Source organism: Abramis brama, assembly GCF_963993115.1.
Source record: "Abramis brama genome assembly, chromosome: 2".
Taxonomy (NCBI): Eukaryota; Metazoa; Chordata; class Actinopteri; order Cypriniformes; family Leuciscidae; genus Abramis; species Abramis brama.
In genome coordinates this window covers 66,525,038-66,551,808 of record NC_139964.1, presented here as the reverse complement: position 1 = coordinate 66,551,808, position 26,771 = coordinate 66,525,038, and the positions used below count along the sequence as shown (strand labels likewise).

The window sequence follows — 26,771 nt, the reverse complement described above, 5'->3', positions numbered from 1 at the left end:
TGACCTGGCATTCACATCAGGAAGTCCCATAGACAAGAGAGAGAGGATGGAGATCGATTGGACTACTCACAGTCTCTCACAAACGATCTTACTGTACAGCGATTTCCTTCCTCCGGTTGAGTCAGCGTGCTCTTTCTCCCAAACTCACAGTGTTTGCCAGCCCCACTTCCTCTTCTCCACCGCTCACGCTTCCTCCGAGATACACAGTCCCCAAAAACTACCTCCTCTTTGGTCTGTACTCTCTCCTTTTATCCTCCCCTAATGGCAACGTGTCCCAATCGCGGGGCTTCAATCCCCTCGTGCACAGCTGCCGGCGATTTTGGCTAATCACCCCATTCGCGGGGATTTTGCGCTAACCCGGAACTAGCCCGGTGTTCCGTTGTTATGGGTCCGGCGGGAGGCAATCTCGGCGAACATTAGTTCCGCCTTGCAAGGGAAAAAGTTGGAATTTCGTGACATAAGACTAAAGCCTAATGCTTCAGGATGATCAATCATCAATCCGCTTTACTCAGGGCCAGAAGAAGCATGGAATCCCAACTTCTGACACCAATTGTTGTGGCAAAAACAATCATTAAACAATCATCATCACTGCATAAGAGACACCAAGAATCAAATTGTATTTTAAAAGATATTTATTCTCATGCTAGAGGCTTAGTCACAAAATCACAGCAGCCACCCCGTGACGTGAGCAAGACCTGACACCCAGCCCAGGAAATTCCCTTCTTATACTCCTTCTTCAAGGTCTTTTCTCTGTAGTTTTCCACTCACCCAGCATGGCTACATCTAGCTGATTTAGAATAGAATGACCCTTCTAACCTCCCTTGGCTAAATTATCTTCCATACCTACAGAGTTAAAGGTTCATAACCATTTGTCTTACTATGTGTGTCTTGCTTATGTCACGTGTACAAACATACATAAATTCCAGAAGAGAAACAATGCTTAAAACCACACAATGTCTAAGAAAGTTAATGAAAAAATATGGAACACTAGGCACTGACAATAGCTGTGGGTCAAACTGCAGTTGCCTAACAGGTTGATGTAACTGACTTGTTGAAGGATGTGGTTGAGACTGGACTGGGCCAGCAAAAGTAGGTGGCTGGGCATAGCTGGTCCCTGTGGAATACTGAGACATATATGGTCTAGGTAGAAAGGTTGAGCACCTGACTATGCGGTATGTGGTGAGCAAACTCTACCTTCTGTGAACAGAGTATATCAGTCTCTATCGCCCTGGGTCAAGTTCACTTCTGGTTTGTGGGAACAGCTGTTGCATTTTCAGTCTCTGATTCTCGAAGAAGTGATGCAATGAGGCACGCTTTCTGCAGCTCCATCTCCTTCTGCTTAATGCAGCGCTGGGACTTAATTCTGTATTGAGAAATAAACTCTGTTGAACGCACACAGCTTTAAAGTTTAGATGCTTATCCTGACCAAGCAAGTAAAGTGAAAGATATGTGCCCACTAGTGGTATTGTAAATCATGAAAAAAGAAAATAATAGTTTAGTAATAATAGCTAATAGGTTGGAACAACATGAGGGTGAGTATTTTACCGAATGTTCATTTTCATCAAACTTTTTCTTTAATGACACTAAACTACCATCAAAATATGAATTTTAGTCAATGAAAACCATTTTAGGAAAGTCCCATATACTATCGTTCAGTCTCATTTCATTGGTCTGTACAGCTCTTGATTCCTCTTGGTTCAGTGCTGTATGTTCCTCGGCCGAGGTAAGCAAGGCGGATCATCCTCGCCCTGAGGTGGTGGTGGTGGGGTCGAGCATGGATCTGGGCTTTGGGTTGAGTCTGGGTTCGAGGCGGGGTTTGCGGAGATGGGCTGCAGGGCATGGGGTCTTCTTACAGGATGGGGGCCGCCGGTGGCCCTCTAGTGGTCTGTTTGGAGTTGTTTGTACTGGTATGACCTGGGGTAAGTTCTGATAGCCTGAACTCCTTTTTATCTGGAAAATATCAACAGAGTGTTTAGTAATCTGGTAAGTTTGCGTGCACTGGGAATTATATTTTCTCAAATTAATACCAAGTAATTCTAAATCTACATACGGTAGACAGTGAATATGATATATTTGATGATCAGCTATTCTACTCATTTTTGAAAGTGTGGATTCTTAGAAAATGTCTCGGGTTACTTGATTGCGCTTTGGGAACACCTTTGTGTGTGACCGGTTGTGAAGCATGTGTGCAAACATGCCAAGGAACTTGGCCTCAGATAACATCTGACGATGACGTCACTGGAATTGGCATATAGCATCAGCTTTTTAGCCTGAGCTAGGCTAGGCGGGCGTGGTTTCAGCAACCAGGCACCTCAGCTCCACCCATGTCCCAGATTTTTTACAGTCTAAGGTTGTAACCTTGCCACCACCTCGAGTAGTTCCTCCTGCGCTTTATCATCATGGGAGGAATGCTCGGAGGCGGCACCAGCAACAAGTGATGCAGAGTCCTCTGCCTGATCCGAAGAAGCCCCGGACCGCTTCGGAATCAGGCAAAAGGAAATCCCGATCTGGAGAGAGAGCAAGAGAACGGAAATGACCCGTCTCTCGCTCCTCAGATCGACTAGCAAACTTTAATGGCGAAAAACGCACAGTGCTCGCACTTGTCATGCTCTTTCCCCATACACTCAAAGCAGAACTCATGTATCATTAACAGCGATGGGCCGTGAACAGGGAGGCACACATCTCCTGATTGTTTGCGACATGATGTTCTCTTTTTTTCTCTATTTTCTCACACTGAGAAATTTTCTCCACACTGACAACTGGAATTCCAACTCCCAAAGTGGACAGACAGATAGTGTAGCACACACACACACACACAATGCGGTCTCTGAAGACAAAGAAACCTGGAACGTTCAGAAATGTTTTAATTTTATTTTAAATTTATTTTAAATGGCATTGAAAAACGTTGATGATTGTGCCGGGAACTTTTCAAGCTCAACAAAGACAACTACAGCTTCAGTTTGATCTTTTGTTGAAAATGCAAATGCTCATTGATTTATTTAGAGGCGATGGAGACGTTGCTAACCTTGTTGGTGCTTCATACGTTGCCGACAGCTTCGACACTCACAGATGATGAGAACACAGATCAGCAGAAGCAGAAGGGCTCCTCCGCCGGCTAGGGTGCTTACCATGACCCAGAAATCAAAGCCAAAGAGTTTACTAAGACCTGGACCTGAACCTGTAAGACATGGACCACATGAAATCAATAACAGACAAGTGGATCATTAAAAAACATCTATTTTAAGCTGCTTAAAATCCTACAATCCGCATCATGGGTAATACTGTAAGATCCAACATTATTTCATGAATTAATTAATGATGAAAGCACATTCAAAGGCATTGTCTGGAGTCTGTTTGATTATTGCTCAGGCTAGACACTAGAGATCTCAAGTGGTAGTGTTTAGGGATGCACTAGAGACCTTATTCCCAAGTGATAGTGTTCACTTCAAACAGGTCGAGACGTGGGCAGACTCAAACAGGTATTGAAGAAAACTTAGCAGAGTTTAAATTCATTAAGTTAAACCATAATCTACAGTATTGAATCTACAGTATTACCCAATACAGTACCAAGTTAACCTTATCTGGGTTGTATTTTCTCTTACTTTGCATAGTCTTTTTCCTTGTAAAGATGAGGGAATGTCAAGCATGTTGGCAAAATTAAATGCCATTGAGTCTGAATGAACACAAACTTTGACATCAACATGTGGCAGGAAGGGTTATTACCCCTCCTACCTCCTACGTCATCGTTTAGTGTTTGGCCAATGGCCAGGCGCCCGGTGCGTATAAGAGCATGAGCTACCAGTTCCTTGGTATGCATCATTATCCGGGGTCGTGACGTCATCCATGCGCCCTGCTGCTTTCTGTTGGAGTCAGCGTAAAATGTGCTGCTTGTAAAAATTTGCAGAAGCTGTTTATCCACTGGCGGTGCTGTTGGCGGGTCTATGCGCTTGTTTGGAGAGTTGAATGTGGACATTTGAGACAGGTAAGAGAAGTATTTGTATGCGACGGTGGTTTGTAGATGAAGTTTTATGGTTTGCTTTGACTAGGCGAGTAATCTGACTGATCTGTATGCTTAGTGTATGATCTATTGGCGCTTCATGCCAACGAGCTTGTCAGAGACCTTCGGCTCCATCTACCGCATAGCTTGGGGATAGTGATTCTGGGACAGCATGCTTTGTTGTGAGTATACTGTTCGAGCGTAAGCCAAGGGAGAAGAACTCTCAGTGTAACACCTTCTGTTTTGCTTTTAGGCATGCGATAAGGACGATGCCGACTTTCTGAATGAGCATTATCGGCCCTGTGCTTCGTCATAAGGCTTTGTTCGCGCTGGGCCTCATCAGCTGCTGTTCTGTTTTGGTTCTGTTTTTGGTGCGTGCTGCTCTGTCACGAGCGAGTCGTCTCGAGTGAATCATCTCGATCGAACTGTCTTGAGTGAACCGTTCTAAGTGAGCCGTTCAAGTGAACCATTTCGAGTGAACTGTTTCCAGCAAACGGTGACTCTGTTCCGTGATATGTTTTGAGTTTTTGTTGTTTTCCTTTTCTTGTTTATTTCTTTAACTACTTTCAAAGACTGAGTACTTTTGAATTTGTGTTTTGAATCCAATTATCGTATTAGTGAATTTATATATTTTTTCCATTTATTGTGATTGAATTATATTGCTGAATTTATGTGATTTTTTTTGTGTGTTATTTTTGGTTTTGATTGGTGACGATCAAGGAGTTGGTTCCGCCCTGGGATTGTGACAATTTCATTATTTTGCTGTTATTTTGTTTTGCATAACACTGCTCTTTAATGTCTTTTTTCTTTTGTTTGTTGACAGGACCTGGGCACCCGGGGGGCAGACGAGTGACCAATTAGGTGGTAGGGTCCTCACTATAGTCGTGGTCTTCTCTGACATGAGTTGTGGAGTGTGTGCTGTGCTGGTGTGTGTGCACTGAATAGAGTACTCTTCATAGAGGTGATATCTTGAGACTGCCCCTTGGGTACGCCCAGGTTCCTCTGCAGCCAACTCTAGAACTTAGTAAATTGAATAGAGTGATTGCTGGTCAACACCTTTTATAAAAAAAAGAACTGTCTTTTAACAATTAATAAAATATATATGTTTTCAATCATCTATGGCTCTGACTCCAACTGTGGTTAGGATCTGTGTGTGCCTTAGCTTAGAGGTTATATTAAATTCTTGGGGCGAAATTCCCCAAGTGGCGTAGTCGGAAATAATAAACTGAATTGAGCGTGGGTATAAATTGTTGTTCCGCCCAATGTCATATAAAATAGAGCTGCCGCTCCCGAGCGCCACTTGCTACATGTGGCGCAGTCGGCAGGGTCCACAGGGTGACGGGTTAGGGTTTTATTACTGTAAAAGCATCATATTGTTATTATGATTTTTACTTAACTATATAGCTAGTAATTCTGTCAACTTTTCTTTTACTTATATTTGTGAAATAAAATGTATATAAATGTTAATATATGTAGCCTAATTGAACTGTTATTACACAAACAAAATCTACCACACTATCATCATGTGTTTTGAACAGTACTGCAGTGTTCTTTGACATACCTTGAACTACAGTAAATACCATGATATGTGGTAATCATTCAGTACCAGGTATACTGAACGATTACATCACTGTATTTTGGCAGTACTATGACTATGGTACACTGATGATTGTCAAGTTGTGACTATTTTTTGTGCAATTCCCCACTTGAAAAGGACAGTCCCTCCACATGAAGATCTTAACTGGATTTCACTCAATAAACAGCCATGGAATCAGTTGTTTGTCTTTTATTTACCATTCTTTGGTTGGCAGTAAACAGGTGAAAAACCTCAAAAGAGAGATGACAAATACAAGTTATTTGAGTTGAAAGCCAAATTAAATAAACAAAATTATTCACATTCACCTCAGATAAACACATTTCTGCTATTATAAAATGCAAGGTTTCCACTTTTATTCTAATCAGTAGTTTTAAGCAGTATTTTCATAGAAAAGAATTATTCTAAGGTATCATTGTAGCCACACAACTAGATATGCTTTACCAAAACAAATCAGTTGGTATTTTAATTTTCAAATGTATATTTTCTTATCTTTAAACCAAGTATCTTTAGCCAAATAACTTTTTTACCTTCAATTGGTTTAATATTCAGGTTAATTAATAGATCTCATATTTTTAGCCAAAGATTTTTAGACTATACATTATTAACTGAATTAAGAACTTGGTTTATTAAGATTTCTACAAAGTTTAAATTACTTTTAACCATTTCAAACACATTCTTTGTCAATGAATTTGGCTTTTCTTACTTTTCCTTTATACCCCACTTGTTTGATAAAACCAAACAACATTTGAAGTTACAAATATCACTGTAAAAGTCCTATCAAAGTCAACAAGAGTTAAGAGTCTGTGTTTTCCAGAGTATCATTTGCACTGCAACTTAAGTCAGTCTAGCCAAACATGGCCAATATGGCGCTTACCGGCTGTCCTTCACTGTTTTGTGGAGGGCTTGGTTTTGCACAGTCACCTTGATGACAAAGTATGAAGTTTCCTTGGTCTAGTGGTGCTATAAATGCTCCTTTCACTGTGGTCTAAAGACAACAACAGAGCCAGGTACTGGCACGCTCAGATTGCCTCAGATTTGTTCCACCTGGTTCTCCACTGATTGAAGGAGGAGTTTCACCACTGAGGAGCTCCCAGGCAGTTTGTCAGCACAATGATATCAGATCATGAAACCATGGTGCTTTATAAGTACTTTCAAGAATACCGTGATACATGTCCAAAAACATGGAAGTACAATGTTTTTTTTTTGTTTTTTTTAACGTTATGGTTCGTATTACAATTGTAATAAATATGCAACATTTGCAATGAACGTAAACAAAATGGTAGCAGTAAATCTTGCTTATGAAAGACCAACTCTGCTGATTTTTTTTTTTTTTCTAGCTGATCCTAAAAATGATCCAGTCCGTGGCTCAAAAACCGTAAAATGATCAAAACCGTGAATTTTGTGATCCGTTGAACTGCTATATGTTGTCTTTTAAAATAAATTACACTTACTTTGATATTTTATTATCTAATAAAAGTGTGATGTGTGTCCAAACACTTGTGAATGTAAATACAACTTCTGAACAGAAGGAACATCTCAGCACCAGTTAAACATAAAAATTATTGGGAATCTCAGGGACTTTGCTCTATAGTAAGTTATGTTGAGTCTTACCTTTAAACAGATCTCTCTCATAGACCTGGTCACTGGTCTTACTACCTGCTTCATTCCAGAGTGTACAGGTGTAGAAGTCTGCTGGATTTCCATTTTCTTTAACTGTAATGGACTCTCCTTTTGGAAGGATTTTCGAACCCGTCAGTGTTTGTCCAGTAGAATTCCTCCAGATGATTTTCTCACTGTACTCGCATCTTAAATACACAACACCAGAGTTACCACTCGGCTCTATTGTAATCTCAGGTTGGGGGACCGGCTCTGTGAAAGAAACAATGAAAAAGTCAATGAATGTTCAGTCCACAGAGAAAACAAAATATGATTAAAAACAACAACACTAGCCTTGGAAAAAGTGTGACATGTTTTTTTTTAGAACAAACTATCATCACAAAGTACAGAGATATAAGAATCAGATACCATCACTGTACCATGATTCATTGTACTCTAAGATATTTCCAAGTATAGCTACACCATGTTACTAGTCATATGTCTTGTTATTTCTATTGTATTTCAAGAAACATCACAGAATGCCACACATACTTTCATTTTGTCAGCATAATAATAATAATTATTGTTGTTACATTTAAATTTTATCTAGCCTTTAAACAAATAAAAAATAAATAAAACTATGGAACAAAGTAACACTTCTTATACTATTACAAAAAAAAAACTTTATAATAATATGATCATAAAATTAGGCTTTTAAAGTATTTCAATAATCAATATTTACTCACCTATTAGAGTCAATGTGAATCTTTGTGCCTGCTCTTTACCGCTGATGTCAATGGTATAAACTCCACTATGTTCGACTGTTAGTTTAGTAATCGTGATTTTTCCAGTCTTCGTATCAAGAGTTGTGATGCCGTTGAATCTCGGATTCGGTGTTTCAGTTAATCCGTCTTCCCATTCAATCGCCTTAACAGTTTCACCATCTTTAATGTGTTTCCATGTGATGCTGGAGACAGAAGCAGGAAGAGGTTTATCTGGACCAAAGGAAACTTCATCACCCAGTGCACCCACCACATCTGTACCTAATAATTAAAATATGAGAGAGTATGTTAGTCAACATTCAAAAAGCAAGTCTCATATATATATATATATATATATATATATATATATATATATATATATATATATATATATATATATATATATACATACACATATACACATATACACATACACACACACACACACACACAAATAATGTAAAAGCTTCACATTGAGACCTAGTGTGTTTTGCTTTACTATTTTCAACCCAAGTTGTAACTCAATTTAATGTTTCATATCTATTTTGTTTTCCTTTAGCCCATTTCTGTTTATGTATATGATATTCCACATAATCAAACAAAGATTAACATTAAAGGCCACATTTGGTGGTAATATTTGTCTATTCAAATAAACAAGTACATACATTTAAAAAAAATAAACATTCATGACTAAGCTTTGTTGTAGATTTTTCCCTAAACCTAACTAAGTCCTATCTCATCTGACCTAAGTCTATCTGGGCCTATAATATTTGTACTCTAGCGCGTCTACACATCGACGTAGGCTGGGTACTAATACCTGTTCCCGTAACTAGCTTACTTCCTGCGCAGGAATAATCGACAAACAGACCTTAGCAAATGTCTTTAAATGCTTTAATCACGGCCGAGAGATTTTCCCGAGCAGTTCTCAGAGAATCTCTCCCAAAAAGAAGCAAGGCCGGAGGATCTCAGACAAATTCCATTGAGAATCCCACCAGTTAACACGAATACAACAGTTTGTGTAGAATAAGGAGGTATGGCAAAAATGTCATACTGCATTACATAATTTCCTCACAATTTGATTGGTTTTCATAGACCAACCCTTCTGTTACCAGGTAAAGCAAACTTTGTTTTAATGATTACTTCATTGTTAATCACAAGGTTCAAATTTAGTCATCTGTCTGGTTTTAATTCCCAAATGTGTTATTTATACACTCACACAACCAAAGTCAAAGGGGTATGGCAAAAATACAACATCCAAAAACACAGAACAGAACGTTTTAGTACATTGTGTTTCAAAGTTATCATGTTAGGCCTGAAAAGAGAAGTAAGGTTAGATGTTTGAGACATGGTTAGTTTAATATACAGCTTACTATTTTATTTATTAAAAATCTACCACAGTTCCCCCTCTCTGGTTGTAATCCACGACCAATACAGGGATTTTTAATTCTTCTAATGATTTTTTTTCATACTTGCATGATACTCTTTACCAAATCATCCCATAGTACATTGCCTTTTAACTTTAGACATTGAGTCAAGTTTCGAATCGCGAATTTCGAATCGCATTGACCTATTAGGCCTTTAACAGGTGATTAACCATTTTTCTTAACCTTATTTTGCTAGCTTTTAATTCAAGCAGGCGATGGTTTTACTTAGTCAGGTCTATTTAAGGATCTGTGTAATAAATCTAACCAAAAAAGAAATTCTAGAATTTTTCATTTTTTATCCTTATCCTTATTTTGTTTCAAACAATGTCATTATTTTAAAATGAACTCTGTTTAACCCAGCTCTTGCCATGAGAATAGCTGCTGACATGCCATTTAATCTTTAACTACCTATCTTCATCTTATTTCCCCAGAATTAACTGATGGACATAACATGTCCTGCCTCTATTTTTTGGCAATGCGGAATAGTTCATAATGGATCCATTGATCCAGATCATTAAATCTGTAACTTCATTGTGAATTAAGAAAGATTTTTTTATTTTATTTTTCTTTATAGTTTAAATGTAACATGTTTGGGTCACATTGTTCTTGATCTAGGTTTTAACTTTGTGCCCCCTACATAATTTTCTTTAATTCATGCTCTGGGCTTCATTAAAAAATCTTGGTTATTTGGTTATACTATAAAGCTCTTCAACTTAATAATAATCTAGAAATTAAATATGTTTCCCAAAATCAATCTCCTTTTTGAAAGTTTTTCTTTTGCTATTTTAGCAAATGAAAACACCTAAAATATATTTAATTTAGTCATTCATTCATCGCTATAGAAGTTTACCCAATTATCTATTCTGACCTAGTCCGGCAAAGTAACATATCATCCATTCTCTTATTAGAAAAACTATTACAACTATTAAATTTCTTAGCATCTATGATTGATTTTTTGATTGATTGATTGATTATGTTTATTTCATTCATGGCTATTTTCTAACAAAACTTACTTCATCATCCTCATATATATAATTTATAAAACCATGATGAAAAGGAGGCAGGGTGAAGAATATCTTATATTTCCTGCCCCCTCAACAATAAAAAATAAATAAAAAAAACTCAACACATCAAGTCCCCGTCAATGCATGACGATAACAAATGAAACAAACTAGAAACCAAAACATCAACCTGAAACAAATTCCAAAGCAAAAGCAAACCATGATCACAACCATCATCATCATCATCAATTTCTATAAGTGTTCATACAAATCCATTGTTTTCTCTTTAAATCTTTTTTTAAACTGAAATATATTTTTACATTGCTTTAGTTCATTTTGCAGAGAATTCCAAACTTTCACTCCCACCACTGAAGTACACTTTTGTTTTGCTGTTGTCCTTGCAGTTTGATACCTAAAATGTCCCTTTCTTCTTCCCTCATTTCAAGGATAAACAAGTGTTGAAGGTTTGTGGGCAATACTTTATCTTTTGCTTTAAACATAACAATAAGTGTCTGTAATTCGACCAATTCTTTAAATTTTAACAGTTTAGAGCAAAAAAAAAAAAAAAGATATTTGTGTGTTCTCTATAATCTGTTTTAAATATAATTCGTATGACTCTCTTTTGTAATAGAAAGAGTGACTTTGTGTTGCTTTGGTATGTGTTTCCCCACACCTCCACACAGTAGCTGATGTAAGGCAACACCAGTGCACAATACAAAGTTCTCAATGCCTTATAATCTAACACATGTTTTACCTTATTTAGTACAAAAATACTCTAGATATCTTTTTTTGTATGTGTGAGATTTGTGGTTTCCAAGTCAACCCTTCATCTAGCAGCACAACCAAAAACCTAATTTCCCTAACTTTCATTATTTTTGTTCCTGCTATTGATAGTACTATACTTTCATCTTTTTTTCTATTACCAAAAATCATAAACTTTGTTTTCTTTAGATTTAATGACAACCTATTAATGTCAAACCATTCCTTCACTTTAACCATTTCTTGTTCCATACTAATTACCAATTAATTTAAGTAATTTCCTGAGAGGTAAATGTTTGTACCATCTGCGAATAGAACAAAATTCAATAACTTAGATACATCACAAATGTCATTAATGTAAAGTATAAATAATTTTGGTCCTAAAACTGAACCTTGCGGTATACCACATTGAATTTGCATATTATTGGATTTGTTATTATTATACTGAACATACTGTTGTCTTTTGTTCAAATAACTACTTAACCAATCCAATACTATTCCTCTCACACCATATAATTGTAGCTTTAATAACAAGATTGAATGATTAATTGTATCAAATGCTTTCTTTAAGTCGATGAACACACCTATTGTGTGTTTCTTGTTGTCAGTTGCATTTACTATGTCCTCAGCTATATTCATGGTCGCAGAAGCTGTAGATCTACCTGAAAGGAATCCATACTGGCTCTCGTTTAACAACTGTTTTTTTTCAATAAATTCATCTAATTTTTGCACAAATTTTTTTTCAAGGACTTTAGAAAATTGAGATAATAACGAAATTGGTCTATAATTTGTAAACATATGCTTATCACCGTCTTTGTATAGTGGGACCACCTTTGCTACCTTCATCCTATTAGGGAAGATCCCTGTTTGAAATGAAAGATTAAATATGTAACTTAAAGGTTTAACAATGCAATCAATGTTTTTTTTCACAATGATCACATCTAACCCGTCCGTATCTGTAGATGTCTTGTTTTTTAATGCATTTACTATAGATAGAATTTTATTTTCACTAACATCTCCAAGAAACATTGATTGGAGTACTCTACTCCCCCTTGTCCCTCCATTCTGTGGCCCTGAGTTATGTTTTTCAATATTCTCTGCTAGCCTGGGTCCCACATTTACAAAAAAGGAATTAAATTAATTTACTACTTCGTTTAAGTTTTTAATTTTCTTATTATCCTCGTTTATGAAATGGTGTGGTGTACTGTCCTGACCTGATGTACTTTTCCCAATCAGCTTATTCAAAATATTCCATGTTCCTTTAATATCAGTTTTGTTTTTTTCTAATAGGCTACCAAAGTAATCTTTTTTCGCTTGTCTCATTATTGTTGTTAATTTATTTTTATACAGCTTATACTTCATTTCTGCTTCTTTTGACCTAAATTTGATCAAATCTCTATAAAGTTTATTCTTCTTTTTGCATGCATTCTGTAGTCCCCTAGTAATCCAAGGGTTTTTGCTAAAGCTGTCCTTATATCTACATTGCACATATGGACAATGCCTTTCATATAATGTAAGATATTTATCTAGAAAAGCTTCATATGCTGCATTTACTTCCCCGACATACACCTCTTTCCAGTCTTGCTCACTCAAGTCATTTCTAAATCTACAAATTGCTTCATCTGTCCTTTTTCTAACATATTTAGTCCTACAGCCAGCTTCCTTCTCATTGGGTATTTGACAATCCAAAACACAAAAAACAGGTAAATGGTCGCTTATATCATTGATCACCAAACCACTCTTGGTTTTACTTTCTAAAACATTTGTAAAAATATGGTCGATCAATGTCGAACATGTTGTTGTTATCCGAGTTGGCTCGGTGATCAATGGAAACAACCCTCTACTAGCATCTCCAAAAAATCACTAGCTGCAACTTGTCTATTCACACTCAACAAATCGATGTTTGTGTCCCCACACAAAATATAGTTTTTCTTTTCATTCAGCTGACATAACACCTTTTCTAGCTGTTCATGCTGTTCGAGCACCTGCCCCTTTGCCCCTTTGCCCCTTGGTGTCCAAAGTGCCCTTTTGTCAAGGCAAAATTTCCTCTCCTTTTTTTGTCATTAAAGGCCCTTTTGTGGATGCTTACCCAATCTAACCATTAGTAAAATTAATTAAAAATAATTCAGCCGTAAATAAAATGACCCACATGATGACCTTTCACCTGACGAACTCATCCGGGACGATTCCTCACGCTGCACCAGAGAATGTCTAATAGGAAGAGAATTGGCACTCTCTGCTTACTTCCGGTTTCTGGACTGGCTGCAGTAACACGTCTCTGTCCATGCAGGGGCGCTCGCAGGCGAGTGCAGAATGAATGGAGGTCTATGGCGAAATATCCATCAAAATCCACTTTTCTCAGGATATAATTTTTTTTCTAGTAATTTGAATGTTGTATTCGAAAGGAGATGCAAAGAAATGACACATTGCTGGGTGTTAGATTTTTTAGAGTCACTTATTTGCTTTAAAAAGTCTTTTATATGACGATCATACACGTCAATGACGTCATACACATCGTACGACCAGAGATACTGCTTTACGGCAATCCTTCAGTCACTTTGGTGCTTTCGCACTCTGCACTTTCTTTTCTCTCGAGGCATCGACAACACAGCTGACACAGGCAAACACACAACACAGCTGACACAGGGAAACACACAACACAGCTGACACAGGCAAACACACAACACAGCTGACACAGGCAAACACACAACACAGCTGACACAGGCAAACACACAACACAGCTGACACAGCTGACACAGGTAAAGACACAACACAGCTGACACAGGTAAACACACAACACAGCTGACACAGGCAAACACACAACACAGCTGACACAGGCAAACACACAACACAGCTGACACAGGCAAACACACAACACAGCTGACACAGGCAAACACACAACACAGCCGACACAGGCAAACACACAACACAGCCGACACAGGCAAACACACAACACAGCCGACACAGGCAAACACACAACACAGCTGACACAGGCAAACACACAACACAGCTGACACAGGCAAACACACAACACAGCTGACACAGGCAAACACACAACACAGCTGACACAGGCAAACACACAACACAGCCGACACAGGCAAACACACAACACAGCCGACACAGGGAAACACACAACACAGCCGACACAGGCAAACACACAACACAGCCGACACAGGGAAACACACAACACAGCCGACACAGGTAAACACACGTGCTAGAAGAGTTTTTGTTTTGTTTGTTTCTGGTCCCGCTTCGGATGCCACGATGCCATCAAGCGGTATCTCTGGTCGTAAGCAGTCCTTCACTGACCAATCAGCGTTCATTAGCAGAATGCTAGCGTGTTATGGGCAACAACAACTCAACCTGTAAGAAATCGAAAGGACATAAGTACTCGTTCATTCAACTTTCGACCTATAACCCATGTTGAACTTGCAAAACCTACAATAAAATCTGAGATTTCTCAACGGCAATCGGGTGAAAGAGACAAATTTAGCCGTATAGCCCCATAGACTCCCATTCAGTCTGCACTCGCCCGCGATCACCTCCAGTGGAATTCTAATGGAACTGCAACCAAGATCGATACAATGGGGCTAATAGGAAGTGCCAAGGCTCTCCGTAGACGGGCTCTGGCTGCACGCACATTTTTTTAATTTTGCGCGGCTACGCGCACTACCAGAAGATATCTTCAAATCTGCGGCTGCTGGTAAGTGGCGTTTCATTCTCAGCGAAGTGATTTTGATGTTTGTTTACTTATTATTATTATTTTACAAGGACGACGTGAAGAGAGCATGCAGAGATGTTGTTTATATTGCAGTGTGGCTGTAGAAGTAACTGTTTTCCTGAATGCCATCAAGATTGAAACCGAGACTGATTTCATAACAGGTCAATAAACAAATAGTTAAAATTAAGTCACTTACATTTTAGACGCAATGACTGTTTTTGTTCTGTTTCAGCAGCGAAAATAGTTCCAAACAAAGATCACCGCAGAACCATCGCGCATCTCACAGCAACACTTGTTGCATAATTGCATTACTGAATGATTCAGCGTTTTGAACGAATCGGTTGAGTCAAAGATTCAATTACCCATTCATAAACTTCCTCATTCTGAATAAATCAGCTTTTTGAACGAATCGTTTGAATGAATGACTCAATGACTCGCTCATTAAAACGGTCGCCTGCCGCCTCCTACTGGCGGTTTAGTTTCATAAAGTATCATTCTTTTCAACATTCCTTATTTTTGTATATTCAAAAATATTTAAAATAATCTAATTTAATACAGTTATAATTTTTCAATGTAAATTATTTAATTTGATTGGTAACAGCCTAGTGTCTTATTATTTTAATTGAATATATTGATCAAATTTAAGAATTTGAAATGAAAGATGGAGCATACATTTAATAAAATTAGGGGGAAAATACCCATTATAAAAGGTACAAAAAATGAGGATTTTCAAACAGTGATGTAATGAAACATTGACAATTTAAGTTTGAAGGGAGAAAAGCCTCTGTTTAGGCTATTAAGGAAATGTAATTTGGCCAAAAGAAGAACTTTTATTTTAAATAAATGTTAATTTTAAATCAGCCTATTTCTGTCACGATTCATGTCTGTGTTCCCCTGTCTCATTCTATGTTTAGCAGTTCCCCGTTATGTTGATTAGTTTTCCCAGGTGTTTTTCATTAGCCACGCCCCCTTGTTATCTTGTTTAGCTTGTCTATCTGTGTATTTAAGCCCTGTGTCTTGTTTCAGTCTTTGTGAGTTCTTAATGTTGTATGTTGGCTGTTCCTTAGTCTCTGTCTGAGTTTATTAGGGGCCAAGCACCGAAGGTGCGGAGGCACCTATTGTAATCGTTAGTGTTCTTATTCTTCTTTTTCTTCTTCCGACTGAGAGTCTATGGCAGCCCATAGAACCGCTTGCGGGAAAGTTATGAAATTTGGCACACTGATAAAGGACAGTCTAAAAAGTCACCATGGCAAATCTGGAGTCTCCAACTCAATCCCTCTAGCGCCACCACCTGTCCAAAGTTTGTCCACCTGTCCACCTAGTGGTCAAAAGTTATAACAAAATTTCCAAAAAAGGCTAATAACTTTTGAATAAATCTGGCTATTGAAATGCCACTGATCTTAATAGATTCCTTGGGTCAAGCCGAGAACATAGATACCAAGTTTTCCTTATTTGGCCTAACTTCCTGTCCGCCATCTTGATTTTCAGTCAAAACCTACTTTTTCGAACTTCTCCTAGACAGTTTGTCCGATTTTCACCAAAATCGATTCGTATCATCTCCAGACCGTGCCGACTAAAAGTTATGGATTTCGTGTCGATAGACGAAACCGTTTTCGTATAGCGCAGCAGCAAAGTTGAGGCATGATGCCAAAAGCACTATTCAGGCTTTACCTCTGCAATGCCTTGACATATTGACACCAAACTTTGTATGTGTCATTGTCACTTCACTCTGACCACATCACACCAGTTTTGTAACTGCGCCACCTATTGGTCAAAAGTGATAATCAATTAAATCATATTTTTAATTACTGTTTCTATGATTTTTCAGCCATTTCGCCTAAAATCCTCTTTAAATGTCTTAAATTGCTCATTGTTGCAGTTGGTCTGACACTTTCAGACATGTTCGCATGTCTTGTTTTCTTATTCTGCTTGGCCCTGATAATTGCTGCTTGCAGCTATATTTATCTTTTGAGTTTATTTAATAAAACCTGCTGCAATTGGATCCTGCTTCTGCATCTGCTTCAGCCGTCAGCGTAACAACTTCAGTGTGATATGTTACCATATTATCATGCTTAACACTAAGAATTTGAATAATTGTAATGTGGTGATCAGATGCAGATATCTAAATCAAAGAATATGGGCGGTTTGCGGGTGGATTATTTATTTTTAACAGTGGATTCGGGTGACTCAAAGTGCACCAGATTAATGAATTTATCTTTAAAATGTACAAAAAAATGCCCCCGGACCTCCCTAGAGATAGCGAGCGCAACCCACAAAAATACTGTGGGAAACACATTAGGCTATATGATGATCTACAAAAAAATACAAATTTAATTATCTTATTAAAATACATTATTAGGATTTTACCACCTCCGCCTCATTTTGAGCCAGGAAAAACACAGCCCCATTTAAAGCCTTGTTCCATGTGCCCCCTTTTATACTTTGAGCACCTGCCCCTCCAGAGGTCTCTGCACGGCCCTGGTGTAGCCCCCTGTAGGCCCGGAGAAATCAGTCTCAGTCATAATTTTATAAGCAAACAAATAATAATACCCTACAAATGTTGTTTTTACAACTGCTGTGTTTAACCAACAAGTGCCGCCATATGGAAAACAAAATAAATGATTTAGTCCACAATAAGTCCAAAAAAAAAAAAAAATTTGTGTGGCAGTCCCAGTGGCAGAAAATGAAAAAAAAGTAGGTTTACAAAAAAGCAGCGGTAGCAGCGGCAGTGTAATATTAACAGTTTATAAAGTTTGCGCCTGCGTCTCCAGGAAAGCATTGTAAATCCAGATCGATGAATAAAAAAAATAAAAAAAATAGCCCTACTATATACAGTCATAGTCAAAGTAGAAAAGTGTTTCCTACCTTGACATCGGCCAAGGATAGCTTTTCGAGCGCCTCTCAAAAAAAGTAAAAAATAAAATATATAGGCTATCCGGCCAAAAACGTGACTAATCCTTTGGTCTTCACCTGGCCCAAAGTATACTATATTCCCAAAAAGCATGTTTGCCATCATCTTCATTTGTAGCGGTCCAGATCTTTCAACTCCCTAATCATCAACACTTTCTCTGCTTCAGGCGAGGGGCCATTCAATCTTATCAACACCTTGCAATCTCTAGTCCAGGTTGCTTTTATTTTGCGTTCCTTCCATAGCTGCCGAGCAACTCGGGCAATCTCGGCATTTTTAGATGTTAGGTGTTCATTGATGTACACCGCCGTTCCTTTGAGCTTTTTCCCCTGCACCAAACGCCAATGAAATTTTTACCCGGCAAAGCTTTAAAGGACAAGCAAATAATGAACTTTTGTGATTGTGAATAAGTGCAGTGTCCTGTGAGTGTAACTCTACAGCTGCATTAACATGTGATGTGAATGTACGTCGAGTTTTACAGTGAGGCGCCAGAACTGCAGAATGTGTGCTGTGCACGATACTACCATATTTTAGTTTCCATGCTTATTATGTTTCCACAGCAATGTTAGGGAGTAAATCTACTGAAAAGGCCACCATAACAGTGGAGTGTGATGTGTAAGATGAGAAAGCAGAGGTTAACGCCTGTTTCACACATACTCCGTGTGCAGTGTGTATGCGGTGCAGGAGCAGCACGCTATAGTGCTTTCACATATGATGCGTTTGCAGTGCGTAACTGATCCACGGCTGCACCACAAACACATACTCACTATTTTTATTTCAAATCCAGAAGTTATCAGCAACTTTTATTAAAAAAAAAAAATTCTATATATGCGATTCTCTTTATACATATATACTCTTTAATAGTCGTATTCACGTTAACACAATTTAAACAACGTATCATTCAATGCATTACTTCTAAATAGATTTATATATTAAGTTGCTCAAGCAAGTGGTGAAATATTTAACCATGTATTAAATTGCAAACATTTTAAATTAAAACTTAAAATTGACAAAAACACCGGACTCTCATGCCTTTTCTCTTGCATTTAAACTTTAATACAATAAATATATAAGGTGTTCAAAATATTCACTGTTAATTAATGATGTCAAGTATATGCAGTATTGCTATTCAACTGCAATGATTTGCCATAGAGCTGCAGCACATGCATCTAATGCTGGGCAGTCCAATTCATTGAGTAGCCTAGTTCATTTTGAGATGGTTCATATAAATGTGTTGACACTCTAGAGTTAATTTTCATTTTTCATGTTCTTTTCTCAGATTGAGCTCCCTGACACTGACAGCAATGTCTTGTGTGGCTCAAAAATGGATTGAATACATGCTGTTCATGTATGTCTTCTTTAGTCTGTTGGCTATTTAGGTTTCTTCCTGGCACACGTCACTTACACATTTTGCACTTACTGTGGAGTCTTGAGTAAACTGTTTAGATATTTGTGCCCATATGTACATTTTATGTACTGGTGTTATTGTTGAATACATATTTCTAAAATGGTATGATGTTTTTGTTGAGCTATTATTACACAATACTTTTTCTGACCTTTTTGAATCTTGCCCCTGACAAATAACCCAAATTACAAAAAAGACTAAAACTAACACTAAAACTAATAAAAACTAAACTAAAACTAAGCATTTTCAAAAACTAAACTAAACTAGCAAAACCACTTTAAAAACTAATTAAAACTAAACTGAATTGGAAAACAAAAAGTCAAAACGAAATAAAAATAAAAACGAATGAAAAATGCAAAACTATAATAACACACAGCGCACACAACACCTCAGCCTTTACTCCCAATTTCTCTCAGCATGAGGACAGGAGAGCTGTCAGTCAATGGGAAAACATAGGAACTTGTGTTACTTATTTGAAAAAGTAACTATACTAAGTAGTATTTTGTTGTAAATTTAAAAGTAATGTGCTGCTAGTTACTTTGCAATACTGCGTTACCCTAAACAACACTGTAAAACTAAACTGCTTTAGGTTCGACAAAAAAAAAAGAAAAAAAAAAGAGATGCTGCGTCATCTTCAATAAAACATTATAAACTTCACTTACCTGAAATAGCTTCTGTGGTGATGAACACAACGATGGCGACCATCAAGCATCGATGTGACATTTCTGTTAGACAAAGTACACATTAATGCACTTCAGTATTTAGCTCAGAACGTCTTTTAAAAGCCTGAGACAAAGTGTAAGAACAGAGAATAAAGAGGAAGTCCAAAAACAAACCACAAACATGGTATCGAGTTGATCTAATGTAGAAAACACTTTTAAACTGCATGTTTGGATGTTCATACTTCCCTAAAGATACATCAATCTCCATCTGAATTTGACATTTTGTTTTAAAAATTAAAAAATGTCTTAACAAATTTTACATTTGACAGAGGATTTTATTCAATTCAATTTTATCCGGGTCCCGGAAGTGATGAGGCAGGGATACAGGCTGAAGAAGATTATTTCCGGACGGGAACGGTGTTCTGCCGAATTCTGACCCTCCGAAATTATTACCCTCCTAGTATTGGTAAGTTTAGGATTAGTTGCGGGGAAGGGGTTATGATTAGGGGTGGGGATTAGGCAATCAGGTACTGACTCAAGTCGAAATTCGGCACAACAGCGGCGAGGAAGATGAAGACTCGAGGGTGTGGACTTGGGTGGGAACTGGATCCGCGGACCACAGATTCATCAGGTCCAGGTCCGCTCCTGGCTCTGAGATGGATTGCACTTGCACTCTCAGACACCAGCTCTTCCTCTGCAAAAAAAAAAAACAAACAAAAAAAAAGGCATCGGAGAGCAGATTGCAAGAGACGTCACTTGCAGAGGAAGCGCTGGTGTCTGAGAGTGCAAGTCTAAGAGTAAGACACTATTGCTCACTTCACTTCACTGCACTTTCTTAATGTTAATTTCAACTTTTACTAAAATGGAAATCAAAAGTTGTAGGCCTATTTGTTAACATTAGTTAATGCACCATGAACTAACATGAACAAACAATGAACAGCTGGATTTTTATTAACTAAGATTGTAGGAGCCATGTAATGGGAAAGTCATGTGACCACATATTTTGTTGACCGTGCAACCTGTACAAAAGAAAACCACATGCAAGCTTTAAGAATAAGCATGTCACAGAAGTTATTCCTGCACTCAGCTCCTTAGCGGTTTTTGGATAGTTTTTATGTGCCGCTACAAAGATTAACAAAGATTAATAAATATTGTAAAATGTATTGCTCGTTGTTAGATCATGTTAGGTACATTAACTAATGTTAAGTTAACCTTATTGTTAAGTGTATATATATATACTATGTATATGTGTATGTGTATATATATATATATATATATATATACTGTATAGTTATATGCAAGGCATCAGGCATTTCAATCAGCGAAAAGACAGACGTGACATTCGTTTAGGTGACTCACTTAGGTGCGTCCCAGTATACAGATAGATAGATTGCAAATATTACATTTATATGAAATATTAAAACTTCATTATTCTTTGCCATTTTATAATGAAGGACCTCCCAATAATCAGACACATGAAATTGGCTGCAATGGATACATTCAACAGACGTGTGCAAGGGCCCCATGGAAGAGCTTCTTTTCCTCAAAATGGAAGAGGAGGACAAAGAAATGGCCCTCCGAAATCTCATGAACCAGTTGGAAACTGTTCTTTTTAAATTGAACATATTATTTGTTGTTGAAATGTCTTAGTAGTAATGTTTCATTTGTTTACATTAGTTAATGCATTAACATGAATTAATAATAAGCAATATATTTTATTAGTGTTTGGTAATGAAAATGTTTATATGTTAATTCAGTGTATTAACTAATGTTAACAAATACACAGTTTGATCTTAAAATGTATTTGTAAATGTTGAGATGAACTAAGATTAGGCTAATAAATGCTGTAGAAGTATTGCTCATTGTTAGTTCGTGTTAAAGGCACAGTTCACCCAAAAATGAAAATTCTGTCATTTACTTACCCTGAAGTTGTTCTGACTAAACCTGTATGAGTTTATTTCCTCTGCTAAACACAAAAGAAGACATTTTGAAGAATGTTGGTAACCAAACAGGTGCTGGTCCCCATCGACTTCCATAATAGGGAATAGGGACCAGACATGGTTTGGTAACCATCATTCTTCACAATAACTTTGTGTGTGTGTGTGTGTTCAACAGAACAAAGAAACAGGTTTATCAGAACAACTTGAGGGCGAGTAAATGATGACAGAATTTTACATTTTGGGTGAACTATCCTTTTAAATAATGTAGATAACTAATGTTAACAAATGAAACCTCATTGTAAAGTGTTACCAGTGTCTTTTTAAATGAGAAGTACATGTTGCACATTTTTTTAAATGTAATGTTTATTTTAAATTATAAAATAAAACATGTATTTGGCATCAACTATCCATACTCTGTAAATGAACAAGTATCTGTGGGTGTTACCTGATATCTGTTTTATACATTTGTAGACGTTTTAATTAGACATTAATAGCCTATAATTAAAATGAATAATAATTGTTAATAGTCTCTTATTGGCCCGTTTAGCTGAGCCATTCATAGAACAAACAAAACAATTGATAAAAGAACATATAGACACTTGATAATCTTATAAGATGATTAGATAATTGAATTTGAAAGATTTGACTCTCAATAAAAATGGTGCAATAGATATGTAAAAGGTGTTTTTATGAATGTTTGGCCCTGGTTTTTGTTGCATTTACACTGTTCTGACCACTAGAGGTCACTGTGGAGACGGGTGTCGGATTGCACAATACAGCACATTTATGGGATTAATATCCTGCCATGATTCAAAACTGAAAATAAAGTTCTGAAAGGTTGAAACTAAGTGTTCGAAAACTCAAAATCTTACAAAAAAAAGTTTTGCAAGATCGAAAAATAAGATTTGCAAGCTTGCAAAATGTCAAAAAATAAAAATATCTCTGCAAACATTATGTTGTTTTTGAGATTTCCTTCTTCAGAACTGCAACACTCTTTTTTACGGTGTTGTGCAATCATTTTTTCAGAGTTTCGAATGTCAAGTCAAGTCAAGTGTATTTATATAGCGCTTTTCACAATACAGATTGCATCAAAGCAGCTTCACAGCATTAAACCAAAATAACATAACAAGGTTGTTTCTAGTGTAAATTTATTGATTGATAAAATTAAATTAATATCCCCAAAATATCCCCAACTGAGCAAGCCAAAGAATGTGTCACTGTTCTCCCAGTGTATAGTTTGTTTTCCAGATTTGAAACCTTGTAAATGGTGATCTGAAAACTGGTGTGCGAATAGGTGAAAAAAAGTTTTGAAACTCTGAAAACTGAGGATCGAAAGGGCGAAACTTTCTACATTACATTACTTTTGCACTCCTATTGCAGACTATTTTTTCAGAGCTGACTTTACAACACCCACTTTGCGGAGATACGCCCACACAGTTGCGAGCTTGCGACTCACGTGATTTGTGGCAGCGTTGTCACGCAGCTCTGCTCTGAAACTCTGAAACTCAGACTGAGCGAAAATGAAGCTTCGCAACTTTAGCCTCAATTTCATTTCGCTTCTGTACTCAGTCTGAGACAGCTTCAGAGCTTTCTGTTTGCCACCGGTCTGGAAACAGCCGGGCCAATCAACGAACAGAGGGCGGGCTGAGAGCCGTGACGTACACGCTGATTGTACCGTGGATGCGTAGATTTACTTCACATAATCTGCAAAAGTCGTTCACAGCCATGTTCACTCCGGTATTTCGCTCGATGGTTTTGTTTTCGCATCATACATGTGTTTACAGTGAAAGTTAAATGCGGCTGAGCATGCGCATAACACACGCCATAACCAAACGTTATGTGATTGGCTTACGGGTAACCAATGATTTTAAACTTCAGACAAGCGCCCCCTAGCAAGAGAGAAAACACTTCTCTGTTATGCCATTCCAGACTCTGTCTACGAAGCAAAGTGAAGTAGCAGAGTCTGGTATTACCAGGCTATCGCAACTTCGCAACTTAAAAAAAAGCCTGGAGGGAGGGCCTTCTGCTCTTGGCCAATGCTTTGCTTTTTGCTGACGTACAGTCCAATCACAAGTCGTATTTACTGGAAAGGTGGGATTGACCGACTGCTCCGCCAATGACGAAAGCGCACAGGATACGCAAACAGGATGCACGGCTTTTTAAAAAGTTTATTTTATAAATTATCTTTAAAATAGAATATTCTGAAAAAGTGACATTTCTGTTTTTGCTGATTCACATTGGTATCAAAAAAGGTAAAACACAATTCAAAGTTACATACACCATTATGTTTTTTGTAAAGATCACATTAGTTAACTGTAGGCCTATAAATTACTTGCATGTTGTTTTTCTCTATCAGATTATAACAGATCATTATTTGATAACACCATTCAAAAGAATATTCAACATGAATGCCCCATTATGTTTTATGATTATTTTTTGTTTTTTAACTACAATTGTATTCATAAGTTTTATTGTTTTTTTTTTCTATTGGCCAGCAGCAGTCATTAAACAAACATAAAATACACATAATATACACAAAATATTTTTTAATTTTTGCCCCATGCATTCATGTTGAATATTTGATACCAAAACAATGTTTTTTTTTTGTTTGTTTGTTTGTTTGTTTGTTTTATGCTTGTTTTGCATTTTTTTTTTTTTTTTTGTTGATACTAGTCAATTTGATTGGTAAAAGCAATATAGTGACTTAAAATGTATAGAATTTGACTTGAAAGATGACAGTTAGGGGGAAATTGCCTTTATAAATGTTTTTAAAAAATGCAATGAGAATCAATTTAAGATTATTGCTTCAGAATAAATGACTTTTACAACACAAAAATTTAACAGTTTACTGAAGTTAGTTATTGCACCAATACAGTAGCAGCTACTTGAGATTTTATTATAATATTAGGCCAATGTACATGACTGAGTCGCTCGCTGTGTGAGGAGAGTGATTCGCCAGCTGAGGAAAGTGAGTCGCTCGCTGTGTGAGGAGAGTGATTCGCCAGCTGAGGAAAGTGAGTCGCTCGCTGTGTGAGGAGAGTGAGTCGCTCGCTGTGTGAGGAAAGTGAGTCGCTCGCTGTGTGAGGAGAGTGATTCGCCAGCTGAGGAAAGTGAGTCGCTCGCTGTGTGAGGAAAGTGAGTCGCTCGCTGTGTGAGGAGAGTGATTCGCCAGCTGAGGAAAGTGAGTCGCTCGCTGTGTGAGGAGAGTGAGTCGCCAGCTGAGGAAAGTGAGTCGCTCGCTGTGTGAGGAGAGTGAGTTGCTCGCTGTGTGAGGAGAGTGATTCGCCAGCTGAGGAGAGTGAGTCGCTCGCTGTGTGAGGAGAGTGAGTCGCCAGCTGAGGAAAGTGAGTCGCTCGCTGTGTGAGGAGAGTGATTCGCCAGCTGAAGAAAGTGAGTCGCTCGCTGTGTGAGGAGTGAGCATGAGAATTTCGAGAGAATTTCGTCATTGGGGGAGCAGTCGGTCAATCCCACCTTTCCAGTAAATACGACTTGTGATTGGACTGTACGTCAGCAGACAGCAAAGCATTGGCCAAGAGCAGAAGGCCCTCCCTCCAGGCTTTTTTTTTAAGTTGCGAAGTTGCGAAGCTTCATTTTCGCTCAGTCTGAGTTTCAGAGCAGAGCTGCGTGACAACGCTGCCACAAATCACGTGAGTCGCAAGCTCGCAACTGTGTGGGCGTATCTCCGCAAAGTGGGTGTTGTAAACTCAGCTCTGAAAAAATAGTCTGCAATAGGAGTGCAAAAGTAATGTAATGTAATAAGTTTCGCCCTTTCGATCCTCAGTTTTCAGAGTTTCAAAACTTTTTTTCACCTATTCGCACACCAGTTTTCAGATCACCATTTACAAGGTTTCAAATCTGGAAAACAAACTATACACTGGGAGAACAGTGACACATTCGAAACTCTGAAAAAATGATTGCACAACACCGTAAAAAAGAGTGTTGCACTTCTGAAGAAGGAAAACTCAAAAACAAAATTATGTTTGCAGAGATTTTATAATTTTTACCACTTTGCAAGCCTGCAAAACTCTGTTTTCAGAGTTTCAAAACTTTTTTTCACACATTCGCACACCAGTTTTCAGGTCACCATTTACAAGGTTTCAAACCTGGAAAACAAACTAATACAGTGGGAGAACACTGACAAATTTGAAACTCTGAAAAATTGTTTGCGCAACATCGTAAAAAAAAATGTTGCAGTTCTGAAGAAGGAAATCTCAAAAACAACAATGTTTGCAGAGATATTTTAATTTTTTTACATTTTGCAAGCTTGCAAATCCTATTTTTCGATCTTGCAAAACTTTTGTAAGATTTTGAGTTTTCGAACACTTAGTTTCAACCTTTCAGAACTTTATTTTCAGTTTTGAATCATGGCAGGATATTAATCCCATACACATTTGCTTCAACTTTTTCAGTGTTTCACATAGTATTTCACCTGTTTCACCTCGATCTGCCCACCACTAGGCGCACAATGAAGGAAATGGTGAGAATTACAGTGTTTTTAATCAAGTAACACACTCAGAAGATAATAACCACTTTCACAAAAACAAGAACCGACAAGGGACTGAACAGAAAATGGAGTATATATACACACATGGTAAATGAGGACACTAAACAGCAACAGCTGGACCAAATCAGAGACTATGGCAACTAATGAGAATTAATACAGATGAGACAGAAAATTAACTAAATGGAACATATACGTGACACTTCCCTTGTGCCGTGACATACTGTATATGTTTTATGTTTATATATATATATATATATATATGAAGAGTTCAGATGCAAAAGCCTCTAAGTAACATCTGAAAATGCCATCTGCAATTTTCTTCTAGAATGATAATTTTTATCAAGCTTGTATATTTAAGTTCAATAATTTTACTTAAATGGCAATGCAAATTACCTATTAATTGTCATTTAAGTGAAATTACTTAACTTAAATATACAAGCTTTATAAAAATTATCATAGAAGAAAATTGCAGATGGCACTTAGAGGCTTTTGCATC

The 26,771-nt window shown here is 37.4% G+C and overlaps 1 protein-coding gene across 1 annotated transcript in view; it reads right to left on the bottom strand.

Annotated features, from left to right (window-relative positions):
* Positions 1-575: 575 nt before the first annotated feature.
* Positions 576-26,771, bottom strand: part of LOC311078023 (uncharacterized protein) — a gene marked incomplete at its 5' end in the record, with an annotated part of 28,771 nt that continues 2,575 nt past the window's right edge. The window contains 6 exons of the mRNA XM_084106666.1: positions 576-1,950; positions 3,026-3,178; positions 7,206-7,463; positions 7,937-8,233; positions 19,832-19,894; positions 20,367-20,525. Coding sequence (XP_083962792.1) covers positions 1,850-1,950; positions 3,026-3,178; positions 7,206-7,463; positions 7,937-8,233; positions 19,832-19,894; positions 20,367-20,525 — 1,031 coding nt within the window. The 3' untranslated portion in view covers positions 576-1,849. The remainder of the gene's footprint in view (positions 1,951-3,025; positions 3,179-7,205; positions 7,464-7,936; positions 8,234-19,831; positions 19,895-20,366; positions 20,526-26,771) is intronic.